General features: G+C 53.2%; 1 protein-coding gene across 2 annotated transcripts in view; it reads left to right on the top strand.

Annotated features, from left to right (window-relative positions):
• The window catches only part of MVB12B (multivesicular body subunit 12B), a 194129-nt gene that overhangs the window by 154621 nt on the left and 20887 nt on the right, over positions 1 to 18621 (top strand). For both annotated transcript variants that reach the window (XM_040225144.1, XM_040225145.1), the window contains exons 8-9: positions 12241 to 12296; positions 14871 to 14930. In XM_040225144.1, the coding sequence (XP_040081078.1) occupies positions 12241 to 12296; positions 14871 to 14930 (116 nt within the window). The remainder of the gene's footprint in view (positions 1 to 12240; positions 12297 to 14870; positions 14931 to 18621) is intronic.

Here is an 18621-nt window from a genome sequence, read left to right on the forward strand (position 1 = left end):
TCTTTACTATACAAGCAGATTGGATATAGTTCCCTGTGCTGTATGGTAGGACCTTGTTGTTTATCCGTTCTAAACGCAGTAGTCTGCATCTGGTAACCTGGAACTCCCAGTCCATCCCTCTTCCCCTCCCTCCCCTCTCAGCAACCACAGCTCTGTTCTGTATACGGTGGAATACTGTGTTCAGTCACTCAGTCGTGTCCAGCTCTTTGTGATCGCATGGACTGTAGCTCTCCAGGCTTTCCTGTCCATGGAATTTTCCAGGCAAGACTACTGGAACTGGTTGCCATTTCCTCCTCCAGGAGATCTTCCCAACCCAGGGATCGAACCCATGTCTCTTGCGTCTCTTGCATTGGCAGGCAGATTCTTTACCACTGTGCCACCTGGGAAACCCACAATGGAATACCAATCAGCCATAAAAAAAAGAATGGAATGTTGCCATTTGCAGCAACATGGATGCAACTAGAGATTATCATACGAGGTAAAGTAAGTCGGACAGAGAAAGATAAATACCGTATGACTTCACTTATGCGTGGAACCTAAAATGTGGCACAAATGACCCTGTCTGCAGAGCCGAAGCATACTCACAGACACGTATCTGCTTATTAAACCCAGGCTCCTACTGGCACATCTAGTTGCCGAGCACATTTGCATCTTCTCCCCGGCATTTTGCCAACTTCTCTGCCTCAGCCTGCACATTAACAGTCAGCGTCCCTCAGTGTTCCATCCTGGGCCCACCTGTCCTCAGTTATCACAACACAGGTAACAGCCAAACACTCCCTTAGGTCTCACTCCTGTACTTGTATCCAGGCGGTCCTCACCAACCAGCCTTGCCTTCCTGGCGCTTGTTTCCCCACCACTGTTGGCCACTGTCTTCCCTTGGATGTCTCACAAGCCCTTCAGACCTCACACATCCAAAATGGGACCCTCCAGCTCACCCTGCGCTGCCCGCCCCCACCCCCACATCCATGCCCCGCACCCTTTCTCCCAACTGTTTGAACCTCAGAACACCTCAGAAGCACCCTTGACTCCTCTGCCCTGGCTCCTCCATAGCCCATCGCCGCATCTCTCGATTGTGCCATCTAAATATCCCTCCCTCTGTCCCCTCCCCTCTGTTCTCACTGTCACAGTCCTAGCCCAGGCCCCCAGCATCCCTTGATTTGCTGTCAGAACCTCCTCCAGGTGGTCCCGCCTCCAGCCTTACTCTCATCACAGCATGGGAGACATCCCTAAAATATAAACACGATATGTCCTCTCCAGCTCAGAACCCTTCAGTGGTTCCCCAGGGGCCTCACGGGGACATTCAGGCCACTGTAGATGGCAGTCAAGGTCCTTGTGAGCTGGCCCTCGGTTGTCCCCACACTTTCTTCTGTGCAGCTGTAACAAAGACTGTGATAGATCTGTAGCCACCCCAACACAAGTTCTCTGACAGGTGGAAAAAACAAACTGCAGAACAGTCAGTTATGCTGTGACGCTATTTTTGTTAAAAACACCAATGAAAAAGGAAAAAATGAAAGTGTTAGTCGCTTCAGTCATGAAGTGTTTGCAACCCCATGGACTGTAGCCTGCTAGGCTCCTCTGTCCATGGAATTCTCCAGGCAAGAACACTGGTGTAGGTAGCCATTCCCTTCTCCAGGGGATCTTCCTGACCCAGGGATTAAACCCGGGTCTCCTGTATTAGCAGGAGACTTCCCTGGTGGCTCAGAGGTTAAAGCATCTGCCTCCAATGCGGGAGACCTGGGTTCGATCCCTAGGTTGGGAAGATCCCCTGGAGAAGGAAATGGTAAGCCACTTCAGTGTTCTTGCCTGGAGAATCCCATGGACGGAGAAGCCTGGTAGGCTATAGTCCACGGGATTGCAAAGAGTCAGACATGACTGAGTGACTTCACCTTCTGCATTAGCAGGCAGATTCTTTACTGTCTGAGCCACCAGGGAAGCCTATACCCCAAAAATGCTACATTTCTTCTTGACTTGCAAGCTCATAGGTAAACACAGGAAATGGAGGGACTGCAAGGGCTGTGTGCAGACCACCACCCAGCTGTCCCCAAAGGACAGGGCTCGGGGGTCAAGGGGCACTTTCACATAACTGGACTATTGGAATTGTTTCTTTAGAAAACATTCATTTATTGAGAGGCTGAAAAAAAGAAAACTTAAAAATATTTTTGAGTTGGTTTTGAGATGGTGGAAAGAGCCCTGGAGAACAAAGTTCATCTCCCGCGCTGGGTCCAACCCTGCCAGGTCTGCCCCTGTCCCCATCAAGGCTTGGCCTCAGTCGCAGGACAGTGGCTGTGGGTTGACCGGCTCGGTTTAGACCTCGCCCACCTCCCTGAGCAACGTGCTGGCCCCTGGTGGCAGTACCCCTGGGCTGGCCCCTCGGTTCTGCCTCTAATTCTGCGCTCACAGAGCCCCTTGTGTTGCTCTCGAGCCCATGGAGGAGTTTGTGTGTGTGTGTGTGCACTGGGGAAGCAGGTGTGAACACATGGTGATAGTGACCTGCCCGGGCGCCCCTCAGCAAGCCACCAGGGAAAGTGTCGCTTAACTGGATTTTATCTTTACTTTGAGGGAAATGCAGTTGGTCCCTGCCCCAAGCCTTGAAGTACTTACAGAGTTTTGTACTTCCCTGGTGGCTCAGATGGTAAAGCGTCTGCCTCCAGTGCAGGAGACCCGGGTTCAATCCCTGGGTCGGGAAGATCTCCTGGAGGAGGAAATGGCAACCCACTCCAGTATTCTTGCCTGGAAAATCCCATGGACAGAGGAGCCTGGTAGGCTACAGTCCATGGGGTGGCAAAGAGTCGGACAGACTGAGCAACTTCACTTTTCACTTTCTGCAGCCGAGTGAGGGTGTACTCCTTCATGTATTTAGACTCCCTGGTGGGCGTGGTGGGCATGGCAGCCACCCATGGCTCAGCTGCATGGGTTCCCCCCACCCAGCAGAGACCCTTGAGGGTCCTCCCACACAGCCCCTGGGGCCCTCTGGGGTGCTGCTCGGAACAGTGGGGCAGGAGGGCTGGAGGGCCCCCAGACTCCTCCCAGGATGTGGGGATGTGGACAGGGGAAGCAGGCTACAGGACTGGAGTGACGGTTACCGTCAGGTGTTGTGCACTTGGAAGGTAGGGGCAGAGAGATGGGGGGACTCCCTAATTACCCACACAAAATAGAACCTCAGAGACCATTCATTTGTGGTGTGAAGACATCTTTATTTAAAAAGTGCAGTATTTCTGCCTTGGTTCAGTTCAGTCGCTCAGTCGTGTCCGACTCTTTGTAACCCCGTGAATCGCAGCATGCCAGGCCTCCCTGTCCATCACCAACTCCCGGAGTTTACCCAAACCCATGTCCATCGAGTCGGTGATGCCATCTAGCCATCTCATCCTCTGTTGTCCCCTTCTCCTCCTGCCCCCAATCCCTCCCAGCATCAGAGTCTTTTCCAATGAGTCAACTCTTCGCATGAGGTGGCCAAAGTATTGGAGTTTCAGCTTCAGCATCAGTCCTTCCAGAGAAATCCCAGGGCTGATCTCCTTTAGGATGGACTGGTTGGTCCTCCTTGCAGTCCAAGGGACTCTCAAGAGTCTTCTCCAACACCACAGTTCAAAAGCATCAATTCTTCAGCACTCAGCTTTCTTCACAGTCCAACTCTCACATCCATACATGACCACTGGAAAAGCCATAGCCTTAACTAGATGGACCTTCATTGGCAAAGTAATGTCTCTGCTTTTGAATATGCTATCTATCTAAGTTGGCCATAACTTTCCTTCCAAGGAGTAAGTGTCTTTTAATTTCATGGCTGCAGTCACCATCTGCAGTGATTTTGGAGCCCAGAAAAATAGTCTGACACTGTTTCCACTGTTTCCTCATCTATTTCTCATGAAGTGATGGGACCAGATGCCATGATCTTAGTTTTCTGAGTGTTGAGCTTTAAGCCAACTTTTTCACTCTCCTCTTTCACTTTCATCAAGAGGCTTTTTAGTTCCTCTTCACTTTCTGCCATAAGGGTGGTGTCATCTGTATATCTGAAGTTACTGATATTTCTCCCGGCAATCTTGATTCTAGGTTGTGCTTCTTCCAGCCCAGCGTTTCTCATGATGTACTCTGCATAGAAGTTAAATAAGCAGGATGACAATATACAGCCTTGATGTACTCCTTTTCCTATTTGGAACCAGTCTGTTGCTCTATGTCCAGTTCTAACTGCTGCTTTCTGCCTAACCTGGTAAAATAAGCCTCCTGACACCCAGGGGCAGTTTTGTTCTCTTGGCTTTGGGGGCTCTTTTCCAGGGGACGTTTAGCACCTGGACCAGCATGGGCCTTGCTCTTGCAGGTGAGCTTGACCTGTGACTATAGGGACAGCAGACGCCAGGAGAGCTGTGGTCGGGGCACCTAGGGAGGCCCTCCTGGGCAGGCTTTGCCTCTGCACCCCCAAAAGCCTTTGGCCTCAGGTTATATAATTGAATGTGGATGCAGTTGTGTTTTTATGTAAAAGCAGAGAGAAAGACAGAAAAGTCTGTCTTGGAGGGGCTTTTCCATCTAGCACAGGGGTGATGACAGTTACTGATGCCTTAGTTTGTGCCTGGGGCTTTATGCTTTTAACCTCATCTAAACTTTGCAGCCGTCCAGGTATGACTTCCTTCCTTCTGCAGTCAAGAAAGCAGGCTCAGAGAGATGACATGCTTGTCCTGAGTCAGAGGTGTGGGCAGGGGGGTGCCTGCCACAGGCCCCCGGCCTCTTCCCAGCAGTGTACTGCAGACTGGGCATACCTGTCCCCCTCCACAAGGACAGGTGCCTCCTTCCTCCCACGGAGCCGCCTCGTGCATGGGACTTGGGAGGCTCTGGTCGCGGCCGATAAAGCACTGCTTTTGGCTTACAAGTAACGTGGCTAAACTGATTACTACGGGGATCCAGAAGGAAGCTGTTGGCCTTGTGTAAACTCAATTGGAATGTCACCTAGCAGACAGCTCTGGGGCGTCCACAAATATCTTCCAAGGAATTTCCCCAAAGTGAAATCACACAGAAAGCAGAACGGGCTTGGCCGTTTTGGTTTGCAAATGAGTTTTGAGAAATGGCCCTGAGATCTTGAGTTGTTGGCATTTTTCCCATCGCAGACTGTAAAGGACTTTTGAAACGCCCCAGGAAAGGGGGAAAGAAAGGGCCGGGTTGCTGATTATTTACAGCTCTGAGCCCCAAGCAGGTACACAGAATTAAAGGCCTCCCACCATTCCAACTGCATGTAATTTTATTGTGAAAATGACTGCCTGCCAATAAGTCACGTTTTTCACCCTCATCTCTGCGAGGACTTCTAAGGAAGCACAACTGAGCTCACTTAACACCATTTGGCAGCCGTAAGCAGATGACAGTTGAGATGCTGGTGATGGAGGCTTTTTAAAAATTTTACATTTTCACCATTGCTGTTCAGTCTCCTAAGTCATGTCCGACTCTTTGCGACCCCCTGGACTGCAGCACAACAGGCTTCCCTGTCATTTACCATTTCCTGGAGTTTGCTCAAATTCATGTCCATAGCGTTGGTTATGTATGGCATCCAACTATCTCATCCTCTGTCGCCCCCTTCTCCTCCTGCCTTCAGTCTTTCCCAGCATGAGGGTCACATTTTCACCATATGACTTTATGAATCTCTGGATCGAGTGTGCTGGAAGTAATTCATGTGTCGATTGGAGTATCTCCTCTTTGAGGAAGGCATCAGCTGGTCCTGGGCCCGGTGCCTTTGGGAGCTGGTCAGCAGTGGGTTTGTGTTGAGCCTGCAGAAGTCCAGAGGTGTGTGTGTGGAGGCGGGAATGAAGGGAAGGCACCCAGGGATTGCCTTGGCAAGTAAAATTATAGTTCCCATACGCAGGAGCTATGGCCCTCTCCTGTTGCCAGGCAGAGTTCCCGCAGATTCACGGCAGAGGTGTCTGTGCAAACAGGAATCCAATTTATGTCCAAACAGAAATGACATGCAAATCGGACTTCTTCCCCCAAGGAAGGCAAAGGCAGGTAGCATGGTCAGTTGGGAAATAAATAAATAAATAATGCCCCCCCCTTCCTTTCCTTCTTTAGAAGAGGGAGTGGTATTAATATAGTAGCAGATTAGAGCTTTATTTGTTTAAACCTTGCAGATTCTGTAAGCATTCACAATCCTCTTGACTTGTAGTGCCTGATTGTAAAAAGAACAGTTGAATGAGCTCATTGTTTCCTGGTTTTTTTCTGTAATGTATTTTACAAACACTCCAGTGACAGGCCTGACATGCTGATTTCTATGTCGTCGCACTTCAGTTTGGGATTACAGCATTAATAACAGAGTTCCATGCATCATGCCATTTTTAAGCATGATCGTTATGATAAAGGGCATATACTTAATTACAGGCCTGCTTAATTACAGCTCTGTTGAAGCTCGTTTGTTTAGGAGAATGCTAATTGCGCTACGGAGCCCACGGCACATCCTTGCTTTCATCTGCTGTGTGCCGCTCGGTGCCGAGGATCAGCGTTTTGTTAAAACTGCCACCAAAAATAAAATTGAAAAAGAGAAAAAGGGGGAGGGGGGAAGGAAGAAGACGAAGAAAGCACTCGTCCGAGTTCTGAAAGGCGGGCTGTCTGGCGCAGGGCTGTGGGCCTGCACAGAAGCCCATGTCTGCCGTGTGCCCCTTCCACCCTCACGGCCCCTCCTGGGGCAGATGCTGTGTGGTCCCTGCTTTACAGGCAGGGTGGCCAAGGCCCAGAGAAGTGAGATGGCCACATGTCTGCTGCACATCCTCCCTGCCACAACCACGGCATTGCCCCCGCCAGCTGGGCACCTGGGCTCAAATCCTGGCCCCATCAAACTCCCTAACTCCTCAGCCTCGGGTTGCTTAAACATTAACTTGCCCGTGATCATCGTGGAGGTGACGTTATTTGGTGCATGTCGGCTCTCTCGGGTGTGGTCAGTAAATGCGGTTTCCTTTCCTTCACATTCTCTCTGGCCTAGAGTTGGGCAGGGGAGAAGTTCTGCTACATCCAAGGTTTCAGGGGGTCAAGGGACCTGGACAATGGACTGCTCTGGGCCCTGGAACTCCACCTTCAGTGCCCTTGAGGAAAGGACAGACCTCTGTGTCCTGCTTCTGGGTTGTGCCCATGGATCGGTCAGGCTGTGTCCATGTGAGAACCCTGTGCAAGCCCAGGCTGCCTGGGAGGCCTGGGGTTGGGGAGGGGACGAACATGTGCCCTCTGAGCGGTGGCTCTGTGGGGGCTGCCCCTGCTCACGGCTCCCCCTCAGCCCCTCCGCCGAGTGTCACTCTGACTGGGACTCAGCAGTGGTTGAAGGCTGGGGGAGGAGTGGGATGAGGACAGAGCACCAGAGCACGGTGAGGAAGACACATGCTCCCCCGTGAGGAGCACGGACGATGATTTATGAGATCTTTCAGAACATGTAAAAAATGAGCACCATTGATTTTAAGAATTATGTCTCACAAGCCTCTAGATATCTTAAAATGTGGAAAAACTGCCCAGATAGGGAGAATAGAAATGGATGTCCTAGAATTAGTAGGGGATTTAGCAGTCCCACAGATCAGCTTTTCTACCAACATACAACATCCCTCTCTAACCCCCTGACAAGCGGCCGTGCGTCTGGAACTTTTTCAGCCGATGCTGTCCTTCCTTCCGGCTTCTCCAGAGGAGGACGAGGTCTCCCCCGGAAATCGTGCCCTGACGCCAGCCACTCTTCTTGTGACAGCTCTCAGAACCCGTGCAGACGCTTGACCACGTTCACCTCCAAGGCTTCTCTTATCTGGTGATGGTTCTTCAGTCACTCAGTCGTATCCGACTCTGCGACCCCATAGACTGTAGCCCACCAGACTCCTCTTCCCATGGGATTTCCCAGGCAAGAATACTGGAGTGGGTTGCCATTTCCTTCTCCAGGGCATCTTCCCAACCCAGGAATCAAACCTGCATCTCCTGCGTTGCCAGCCGGGTTCTTTACTGCTGAGCCACCAGGGAAGCCCCTCTTCTGTCTGGACCAGAACCCATCTAGCTGCACTTCTTCCTGCATGCGGGACACTGGGCTCTTGAGTGCCGGGTATGGTCAGGCCTCCCTAGAGCAGCAGATCTGATAACTTCCTCTCCTTCCCTCCTGTGGGCTGGCCTCAGGTCCCTCAGCAAGCTGTCCAGGACAACGCTCTTGAGAGTGCAGTCCCAGCACGGAACCCCCTCCCTTGAGCTCAGAACAGACCAAGGTGGTGATTTCCCCACCCTGGCATGGGGATGGCTGTGCTGTCGCTTACGATGGCAGCTCCCAACTTCTGAACAGTCAGGTCGCGTTGTTGACTTGTTCCACTATGGACAAGTCTTTTTTTTCGTGTCTTCTGCTGTTATTCCAGCATGAACATCTCTTTCATTCCATCAGACGCAGTTGGCATTTTGGACCTAAGGTACAGGACTTAACACTGACCTTTAACAAATTCCATCTATTAAATTTAGCCCATGACCCTGACTTTTTGAGATCTCTATTGGATTTCTCTCCCTTATCCAGTCTGTGGGCTGTCCCCATCGGCGCATATCGGATATGCCTGCTCTGTGTGCCTTCACTGAAGTAATTGATAACGCCCTGGGCACCCTCCAGAGAGGTTGCTTGAGGTCAGTGTCAATCTATTAATCAGCTTCTTGAACATCTAGTCCAACCAGTTATGGATTCTCCTACCCTTAACATTGTCCAGCCATACTTATCTGTCTTGTCCGTTTGGATAACGTGAGAAATTTGTCAAATGCTTTGCTCAAATCTGCCTTCTTTCAGCCTACCATAATCTTGGCTATGCTGGATTTTTTTTTTTTTTTTTTAATAAATGAAGCTTGGTTGGCAGATCATCTGTTCAGCAGACTCTCAGCAGCTCCTGGGGACCTGGCTCCCCTTTTCAGGGAGTCCGAGCGTGTCACCCCAGAGGCTCTTCCTCTGGAGGCAGTGCCTGCCCATTCAGCAGCTTCTGCCCCCAGGACCCCGTGGATTCACTTTCTTTTCCTCCAAGACTGTTAGAGTCTGTTCTCTAGAAGAATGCAAGTAGTGCCTGGCTGTGCCCATCTTCCCGTCCTGAACTCTTAAGATGAAGTGGAAACTTATCTGCCGATTCTCCTCTCTCCCTCCCTCCCCAGGCGGTGAGAGTAGGCCGGTGTGGTTCTCCACAGCGGCCCCTCTGCTGCTCAGTCCCATCAGGAGGCCATCCCCACTGTGCTAGGGGCCACCTTCACACTGCCTCTTGCTTCTCAGTCTTGGGAATGCATCCTCCCTTCTCCCCAGAGTTATCCCAGGCTAGAGCCCCGTTACAGTTGATGCCGAGCTCCCCAGGCACCCCTTGTGCTGGGACAGGAACACAGAGCTGACCCAGATGTGGACAGTTGGAGGCCCGTGGACAGTTGGAGGCCCATGTCCAGCAGAGGAGACGCGGCCCTAGCCAGGCACCCAGGGGGGCGGGCAGGGCTTCGGGGACAGCATCCTGCAAGAGGGTGCACACTGAGCTGACCCCAGAGGGATGGCAGAGGGACGGGGGTGGCCATAGGGTGAAGGGGAGGAGCAGGGAGCACCCCTCCTCGGCAGTCCCCGTCCCTTCCCTTTGGGTGCAGCTGTGACTTCAGCCTCGCATCTCTCGCTCCTGCCCAGTGCTCCCCAGGACTCTCATTTCCTGTAGGACTCCGGCCCTTGCAGGTCAGTGTACCACGTTTTCAGAACACGAGTTCATGGAACAGACATTGACATTTTGATGGAAACAGATGTCACCAGTGAGAAGGGCAATCTTCATCATATCTTTCCAGAACCCGCAGACACTATGATGGGCAGAAAGCCCAGCGAATGACCAAACAGGGTTCCCCGCCCAGGAATGCAGCCAGGGCAGATGCCCAGAGGGGCTTTGAGAGTTTGAAGAAGTAGTAAAGTAGGCTGCAGTTCCCAGTGTCTGACATGGGGTGGGCAGGATGTGGGCAGTGGCTTCATGATGAGGGGACTGACTGTGGAGGGAAGTGTGGGTCCAGAGGACAGTGGTGGGTGTGGCTTGGGGCTGTTGGCGAACATAGTCACCTCCTGGCCCGTAGGTCTAATGGAAAAGAGCTGGTCAAAGGCCAGCTAGACACTTGGCGAGCGTGCGGTATTGTCGAAGCCATGAAAGGCCCTGGTGTGGAAGAAGCAGGTTTGCCGTCAGAAATAGCAAGTATCCCTCATAGGAGGGCCAGAGATTAGAGTCACTGCTTCCACCTATGTGGCCCCCAACCGCCTGTCTGCGAGTGATCAGAAATGCTGCCCAGTGCTGCGTGCCCACCGGCCTGTGTGGCATCAGGAAGCAGCTGGGGTCAGAGTGCCACATGAGGTGAGCCTTGACTTCCGGCCACGGTGGGTGGACGGTGGCAACTGCGGAGAAGGGAGCTTGGCCCTTCCCTTAGGTTCTGAGTGGGCCTTGTCCTGTCTCTTCTAGAAGGCATCGCAGCCTTTCAGGGATCATCTGCTCAGGGCTGTATTTTCCCATCTGTGAATGCACAAGTGTGGCTGTGTCAGTTCAGTCGTGTCTGGCTCTTTGTGACCCCACGGACTGTAGCCCACCAGGCTCCTCCGTCCAGGAGATTCTCCAGGCAAGAATCCTGGAGTGGGTTGCCATTTCCTTCTCCATGCATGTAGAATGCGTGTAGGTGCTCAGATTTCCTTAGTATATTTTTGTATATGACGTACTGCGTAAGGTGACGGTGGGCTCCCCACTCTTTCCTGGGGAGATGTCACGCTGTCCCCAGTGCTTAACTGGGTCTCCAGGCAGGGAGGGCAGGTCCCTGGGGCCTCTGTGATGCAAGGCCTCTGACCACACATGTCTCTGTCCGAGCTCCGTGGCCCACACAGCCCTCCCAGGAAAGGAGGGGTGTCCCGTGCTGTCGTGGGGCTGGCCGTGCTAGTTTCTTTTCATACTTCCCAGAGAAGGGTCCATTTTTTTCCTCCCCAGAAATGATGAAAGTAGCTTAAAATGAGACATTTGGCTCATCTTGTTGATCAGATAGGATTTGTCCCAGAGCTCTTTTCTTACTTCCTTTTCTTCTTTCTGCTTCTGCAACTCTCTATTTCTTAGGACTGAAAAAAAGAAAAACCATTGTCCACCACCAGTGTCCCAGAGAAGGCCCCCGCCCCAAGATGATAGGGAAAGTGGAGACCTTCATTCCCACATTCCCAGGGAACTAGCTCGTCACTCCACACCTTTCCGTGACCACAACTCACCAGAAAACCGTGAGGCCCCGCCCCCCCACCACACCCCCACCGCCGTGCCTGTGGCTGGGACGAGCGAGGCCAGTTTGGCCTCTGCTCGGGGCTGATGGGGACACTGGACCCCGGGAGAAGCCCCTGCCCATCTCCTCAGTCTGTGGCTGCCCAGCCTTCATGCTAGGAGCGTCTGTGTTATGCTCTGTCCAGGGTGACCTGTTTCCCTGGGTGCCAGGGTTTCCTCATGGACATCGGAATCCCTCCTCCCGGGAGAAGAGGGGCAGCCCCAGGTTGTGACTTGGAGGCGATGATGACCTGGGGGCACGGTGGATGCAGGGCCTTGGGAAAGGACCTGAACCCCTGACCCCTGCCTTCCCTGTTTTCCCTTCCGGGGGCCCATTCCCACTGCTTCTGTGTCCTCTGAACACTGAGCAGACAGTTCTGCCTCCATCCAGCCCTGAAAGACCAGGAGCCAGCCGTGGTGGCTGCGTAGGCCCACATGGACAGCTCACACCAACTCCTACACAGGCCACACCCCCCTCCTTTTAAACCCAAGCACACCCAAGGTCGTGGCCAGGGTTCAACCCAGTCTTTTTGACTGCAGAACCACTCTTTCCCCCCGAACCTGGACCTTTCCTGTGAGCCTGACATCCTGGCTGTGATCAGGACTCGGCCAGGAGGGCACCTCATGGACAGTCACTGCCCACCTCTGGCCCGAGCCCCCAGCCTTGCCCCTTCCACCCCGTGTGCCTCGGTCCTGCCCCCAGCCCCACAGTGGCTTCCCCCGCTCACAGCTGGGACCCTGGGTGGGCTCCGTGCCGTCCCTGCTCTCACAGCTCCTGTCTGCGCTTCCCGGTGGGTGTCTGCCTCGCTCACCAGGTGTGTCCTGGGAGCACGGATGGTACCTGGGCACATGTCGCCCTTGGCCCCACTCACCTGTGCACGTGTCAGCCAGCTCCAGCCCCTGACCAGCCTGTACTGTCCGTGTCAATAGCTCAAGTTACTGAACGTCAGTGGATCTGCAGTGCCATTTATTTTCACTTTTTTTTTTTTCCCCTCTTCTTTTGCAGCCATGGATGGTGTGCCTTTTATGATTTCAGAGAAGTTTTCTTGTGTTCCAGAAAGTGTAAGTTTCTTGCATGATTGCACTCCACCTCGGCTCCCTCTACCCCTAGCCTAAGCCCTTCTCTTCACAGCGCTGCAGGGCCATCCTGGCAGCCCCCAAACCCCTCCCTTGCCAGAATCATCCATCGCTACCCTTGTGCCCCACCCCCCCACCACCGGAAGCTCAAGAGCAGGACTCTGTAGCTGTGCCTAGAAGGTTCTTGATAAGTGAGAAAAAAGAAGGGATCAGGGTGGGGAGGGAGCAAGGCAGACGAACAGACACACTCAGACGCAGCCACAGCCGAGGCTTCTTGATTCAGATGTGATGGTGAATTGTTCTGAACCTTGCTGGCTGTAAATGTTCCTGGTTTCCAAGCTCACCTTGTTAATTTCTGCTCTTTTTTTATTCAACATTGATAACGTTCAGCAGAAAGCAAGCTGCTAACCCTTCCCCATTGTCATTGCTGCATCCTGTGACGACCACATTCTCTGCTTTGAGTCGCAAGCGTCTGAATGGCAGGGCTGGGCCTGTTCATGCAGGCTGCTGCCCGGCAGCTGTGGGTCCATCGCCCACGGCAGGCCAGCACAGACCCCACGGTGCACGAGAGGGAACCGAGGCCAGGCTGGGCCCCCAAGCCATCTTTAGTGACAGAGGGACTCAGTGAATGCGCCAGGCCTGCAGGCCAGACCCCACACCTTGAGAGGCAGGCATGGCCTCCTGGGGCCCGCCTGGCACCCCTGTGCCCTGTCTCCGGCGGCGCCTGCACCCCTCAGTGGTGCAGGCCTGGTCTGTGGGCTCCATAGACTTGTTCCTGGATGTTTTTCAAATCCTTGCTGCAGATGTTTGCTCTTGAGTAGTTAATAAACACGACATCCCTGGTTTGGGCACCAGCTCAGAGTTCTTCAAGCAAAAGTGTTTTTCTTGGATCCAGCTTAAAACCACCCAGCTTGTGATCTGACCTGCCCTGGAGTTTCCATTTTCATGAAATATAATAGGCCTCCTCTGAACCGTTCTGGTAAGCAGCTTAATCTTGAAGAAAAGAAAAAAACACGCCCGTGATGTTGACACGCAGAGCCTGTGTAACTTCAGCCGACCACTCGCTCCACTTGGCTGTGTTGCCATGGAGACGCTGGCGCCTCTCCCGCCCGCGCCGTTGGAGAGGCCGTTCTGTCCTGCGCTGCGGCTCCAAGCGGGCAAGTTTAGTGGGGCAGTTAGAGCCTAATGATACAACAGCTGGACCGCCGCTGGATCCCGGGCCGCGCGGGCAGGCGGCCCCGTGCTCACGCCGCGCGGGCTGGCAGCAGGAGAAAGCCAAACTGTTTTGTGGCTGCAGGCAGCACAGCTCCAGGAGCCGAGAGCCTAATTCGGTGGCCCTGTCCCAAGTCCAGGATCTGCCCACTCAGCGAGTGCTCAGGCAGGCGGCCATGGGCCAAGTCCAGCACTTCCCCTCGCTTCTCTCTCTAATCTCCCGGCAGCCTGGCCTGGCCGGGAGGGGCCCGCCCTCGATGCTTTGTAACCGGAGAGGAGGTTGATGGAGGGATTAACCTGTCCTGCTACATCCCGCCTAGAGGCAGGCGAAGGTGCTGAGTCCCGTCAGAATCCAGGTCCTGGGGCTCAGAGCCGGCCTTCAGGGAATCCCCCCCTGGCCCGGCTCAGACTCCAGCTCTTGCCCCTGCCTCTGGGCTGCAGTTCAAAACCACAAAGGCCTCCGGGGGTTTTATCCAACTCTCAGGTTGCACCTGTTCACCCCCAGCTGCTAGCCCCGGGGGGCTGCCTTGGGAATACAGACGATGAGGGTCCCAGGGGGGACCCGGGCCAGGGGCCTTGGGGACAGGGCTCCCTCTGCCCCTCACCAGGCGCTTCAGCCCAGGCTTCTCTGGGCCTCCAGCTGACTCTCATTGCCCTGTGTGTTTAATTTTTCATGCTGGCTGTGGAAAAGCCAGTGTTCTCAAAGAAGAAAGGTCCCCATCTCTATGAAGTTTTAGAAACAAAAACACTCAATTAAAATGGTGTTATTATTTTCCACCACTGTTGATTTCTCAAACGACCATTGATGGGTAGTTGGTTATTAGTTCATTCACCTGGCATTTTAAATGACCTAGAATTCCCTCCACCCCCTTCCCTGATGGTAAGGAGTCCTAGGCAAGAGATGGGCTGCCTGCCTCCCCAGACTTCCTCAAACCCATTCCAACACACAGGCGGTCAGGGCAGTGTAGTGAAGCCGTGGGTACCTGCATCCCCCTGGCTGCAGAAAGAGCATACTGGTCTTTCTGGGGTGGGGTGGGGGGTGGTCAGAGAGAGATGAGAGGCAGAAGTTATTGGTGACAGTGACGGTCTTTCAGGAGAGCTGTGATGTGCGCCCCCCCCCCACCTGGGTGCCTAAGCAGGAGTCCCCACCAGAAGGGACCCGGTGGCAGCCAGGTTTTCGGAGTCTGCTCACGCAGCACTGTGGAGTCACACTGATGGTTTCTGTGGAAAGGAGTGGAGAAAACACCAGATCACAGTGGGGTTTGAAGTGTCGCAGTTGTGAAGAAAAGCAAATGTGAAGCAGCACTTTTTCCAGCCATGTAAAAGGATGACTTGATGTATTTTCAGATGCAGCCCTTTGATCTCCTGGGAATCACCATCAAATCTCTGGCAGAAATTGAAAAAGAGGTAAGCAAGCTCCCCAGAATGGGGCAGGTGGGGCCCAGGTCCTCACTGGCTGGCCCAGCGTCTCCCTTCCACATTAAGGGTGCGTTCCAGGGACAAAAAGGGACCTCAGGGTGGGGCGGCCCTCTGAGAAAGACGCTTTCACTCAAGTTTACTTCTAAGAAAAAGAAACTCACTTTTTAATGCGTGTATGACTTAAAGTAATAAGACAGAAGGTTTTACATGATAACACAGAACAGTCAACACTGCTTCGTTTTGTTAAAAAAAAAGGTCTCAGCTTAAAGAAGGCAGAGGTTGGGGCCAGGGCGCGGAGTTGGCTCTTTCTCCTTCAGTTTTATTATTTGCCTCCAGTAGGGGTTTGAGGAAATGTCCGAGCCGTTTCATGATTTAGAGGAAGGATCAAGACACATTCCATTGTGCTTGATAAAGCCAAACCCCATTTGGCGGCCTGGTTACAAAGAGTTTGGATGTTTTCCTAATAAAAAGAGATCTCAGGATTTGGAAGCACATGTGATGCCTCTGAGGAAAGAGAGTGGCGATAACGGAACGAAACTGGGGGTCAGCTCTCCCGGTGGTCTCCCCACTTTCGTCAGACAGCGCCGGCGTGCATGTCATCTTCCCGTGTGGAGACAGTTGTTAAGCGGTCACATGCTTGCAGCCGACTCTCCTCGGAGAGGGACATTCGTCTCAGAGATGGAAATGGAAGAACCATTTCAATATTCTCAGCTCCTCTGGGTGTTCTCTCGTGTACCCAGCTAGCAGAAGCAGGTTGCATTATTGAAAGATGGCTGAAATCAAGGAAAATTGAATCAATATAGTACAACAAATTTCTAAACCTGTCACAGCAAAAACAAGACAAAAAAGTCCCCCTTTGTCTTGGATTTTCAGTAAATCGTAAAACCCCAAGCTGACTGTCATCTATAGATTTTGAGAGGGGTAGAACAATGACCGGCTGCCACATCAGAAAAACACGTGTGGGTGGAGGAGCCCCAGGTCAGCCCTGGCTGAAAGTGAGGTGATGCCCCCCGCCCAGACTGCCTTTGTGTGGGGTGCCCACAGGGTGTCACCGGTGAGCGTGTCCGGATGGCCTTCGCAGAGACCTGCTCTGGCCGCAGGCTGTGAAGCAGGGAGCCGGCCTGTGACCTTTCAGGATGGACAAGGTCGCACAGACTTTAAGGGGTGGGGGGGCCAGGGGTACGTCCCTTCTCTGCTTAAAGCTTGGATAACAGGAAAACCTGTCTCATGAACACTAAAGGGACAGGTGTGAAAAACACCACAGACAGTAAGTGCTCATCACCATGGGTTGGTGGGGGCGGGTGGCCAGTGCCGGAGACGGGACAGCTGTGAACGTCACCCCTTCTCTCCCCGCCCGTCCTCCTGGGCTGTAGCCAGAGCCCCGTTTATTTAAGCACCTGCCACGTGCTTAAAGTCCAGACTCTGGGCCGGAACTTTACCTCCGTCATCACTGATTCTCACCCCGGGCTGACCAGGTGACAACATTCCTCCCCATCTCGTGGGTCAGAACTTGAGGCTCAGAGAGGCAAAGTTATCTGCCCAAGACAAGATGGAGATCTCGCGTGGTGTGTTCCAGATGCCCTCCGTTATGACATAAACTCTATGGCCCCTGGTCCTCGGGCTGGTGGGGACAGTGGTACCTGGGAGGCCCATCAACCTGGGTCCTGACCCCACCCGGGCCTTCAGGTGACCAGGCAGGATAAAACAGAAGAGAGCCCAGTGGCACAGCCAGTGCCCGTGGAAACCACCATCAATTCTCTTAACTCTCTTCCCACAGAAGGGCCAAAAATGTGTTTGTTTAGAGTACAGCGTACTGATGTCGGGCGCTCTGAGCAGAGCTTGGCAGGGGTAGCATCCTCGGTTTTTCCACGTAACCTTTCTGAGCCTCAGTTTCCTCTTCTGTAAAACCAGGAGAGTATTAATAATGAAAACGTAGCATTTATGGGTGTCACTGAGACAGTCACGGAAATGGTTCAGAGCAGGATTTGCTGTGGCAGCTGCCCGGTTAGGTATCAGTTCAGTTCAGTCGCTCAGTCGTGTTCAACTCTCTGCAAGCCCATGGACTGCGGCACACCAGGCCCCCCGTCCATCACCAACTCCCAGAGTTTACTCTAAGTCACGTCCATCGAGTCAGTGATGGACCAACCATCTCATCCTCTGTCGTCCCCTTTGCCTCCCGACTTCAATCTTTCCCAGCATCAGGGTCTTTTTAAATGAGTCCATTCTTTGCATCAGGTGGCCAAAGTATTGGAGTTTCAGCTTCAACATCAGTCCTTCCAATGAATATTCAGGATTGATTTCCTTTAGGATGGACTGGTTGGATCTCCTTGCAGTCTAAGGGACTCTCAAGAGCCTTCCCCAACACCACAGTTCAAAAGCATCAACTCTTTGGCACTCAGCTTTCTTTATAGTCCAAATCTCACATTGGTACATGACCACTGGAAAAACCGTAGCCTTGACTAGATGGACATTTGTTGGCAACATAATGTCTCTGCTTTTTAATATGCTGTCTAGATTGGTCATAACTTTTCTTCCCAGGAGCAAGTGTCTTTTAATGAGGTATAGCAAGTGTCATGGTTGTGGGCGGTGTATTTTTTATCACTTTTGCCTGCGCTGGGTCTTCACTGCTGCACAGGGGCTTTCTCGAGTTGCGGCGGGCCGGGGCTCCTCTCTCGCCGTGATGCTCGGGCCTGTGATCGCGGTGGCATCTCTTGTTTCGGAGCTCGGGCCTGTGATTGCAGTGGCGCCTCTCGTTTCAGAGCTCGGGCCTGTGATCGCGGTGGCGTCTCTCGTTTCGGAGCTCGGGCTCTGGGGCGTGTGGGTTTCCGTAGTTGCAGCACACGGGCTTAGTTGCCCCGAGGCACGTGGAACCCTTCAGGACCAGGGATCGAACCCACGGCCCCTACATTGGTAGGTAGACCACCAGGCAGGTCCAGTCGTGTAGCGGTCATTGTCACGCCCATCCCCCTGGTCCACAGGAAGTGGGGCGAGTTGGTGCAGGTCCACCCCATTGCAGCCTGACGCGCTGCCCTCTGTGGACCACACCTGGCTTCCTTCCTTGCTTTCAGTGATGGGTTAAAAGCACACACTGTGTTCTCTGTTGAAGGAATTTAAAGTGGAGTTAGAGAAAATGTAGGGAAATGGGGAGAGGTTAGACATGCTAAATAGGCTGGGAGACCATCACAGACATCCCCACCATCAGGGATGCCATGAGGGTTTTCATTTAATCTGAGGATTTAGAAGTTACTTCCACCAGCCATCCGCATGCACGTAATGGTGATTAGCATGTTCACATCCACACACTCCTTCTGCAACAACGTCAGCGAGCATTTTCCATAAATAAACTGGAGAACTTGACCCTCTCAGCCTCTGAACTCAGCATAGCTCCTGGAGTTGGAGGCAGAGGAGGAGCTGAGCCCACAGCTCCCTGGCCCCATTCTCGGGCTCTGTGGGCTGGCCCTGAGCACCTGGGGGTCCCCTTGCTCAGGGTGATTTTGCCTTTTTCACTTGCACCCAGTCTGGCTGTCCTTCGGGGGTGAGGGCCATCGCTTGGGGAGGAGCCTGGGGGCAGCAGGAGCTCGGCTGGGGGCTTGCTCTGCTCTTGTTTACAGCGTCAAGCCAAGTGCCCTCCCCCAAGAAGTCAGGAGACTGCCTTTGGGTTCAGGGCTGACCGTGACCT

The sequence above is a fragment of the Oryx dammah genome, unplaced genomic scaffold (genome assembly GCF_014754425.2).
Source record: "Oryx dammah isolate SB20612 unplaced genomic scaffold, SCBI_Odam_1.1 HiC_scaffold_25, whole genome shotgun sequence".
In the NCBI taxonomy this organism is placed as follows: domain Eukaryota; kingdom Metazoa; phylum Chordata; class Mammalia; order Artiodactyla; family Bovidae; genus Oryx; species Oryx dammah.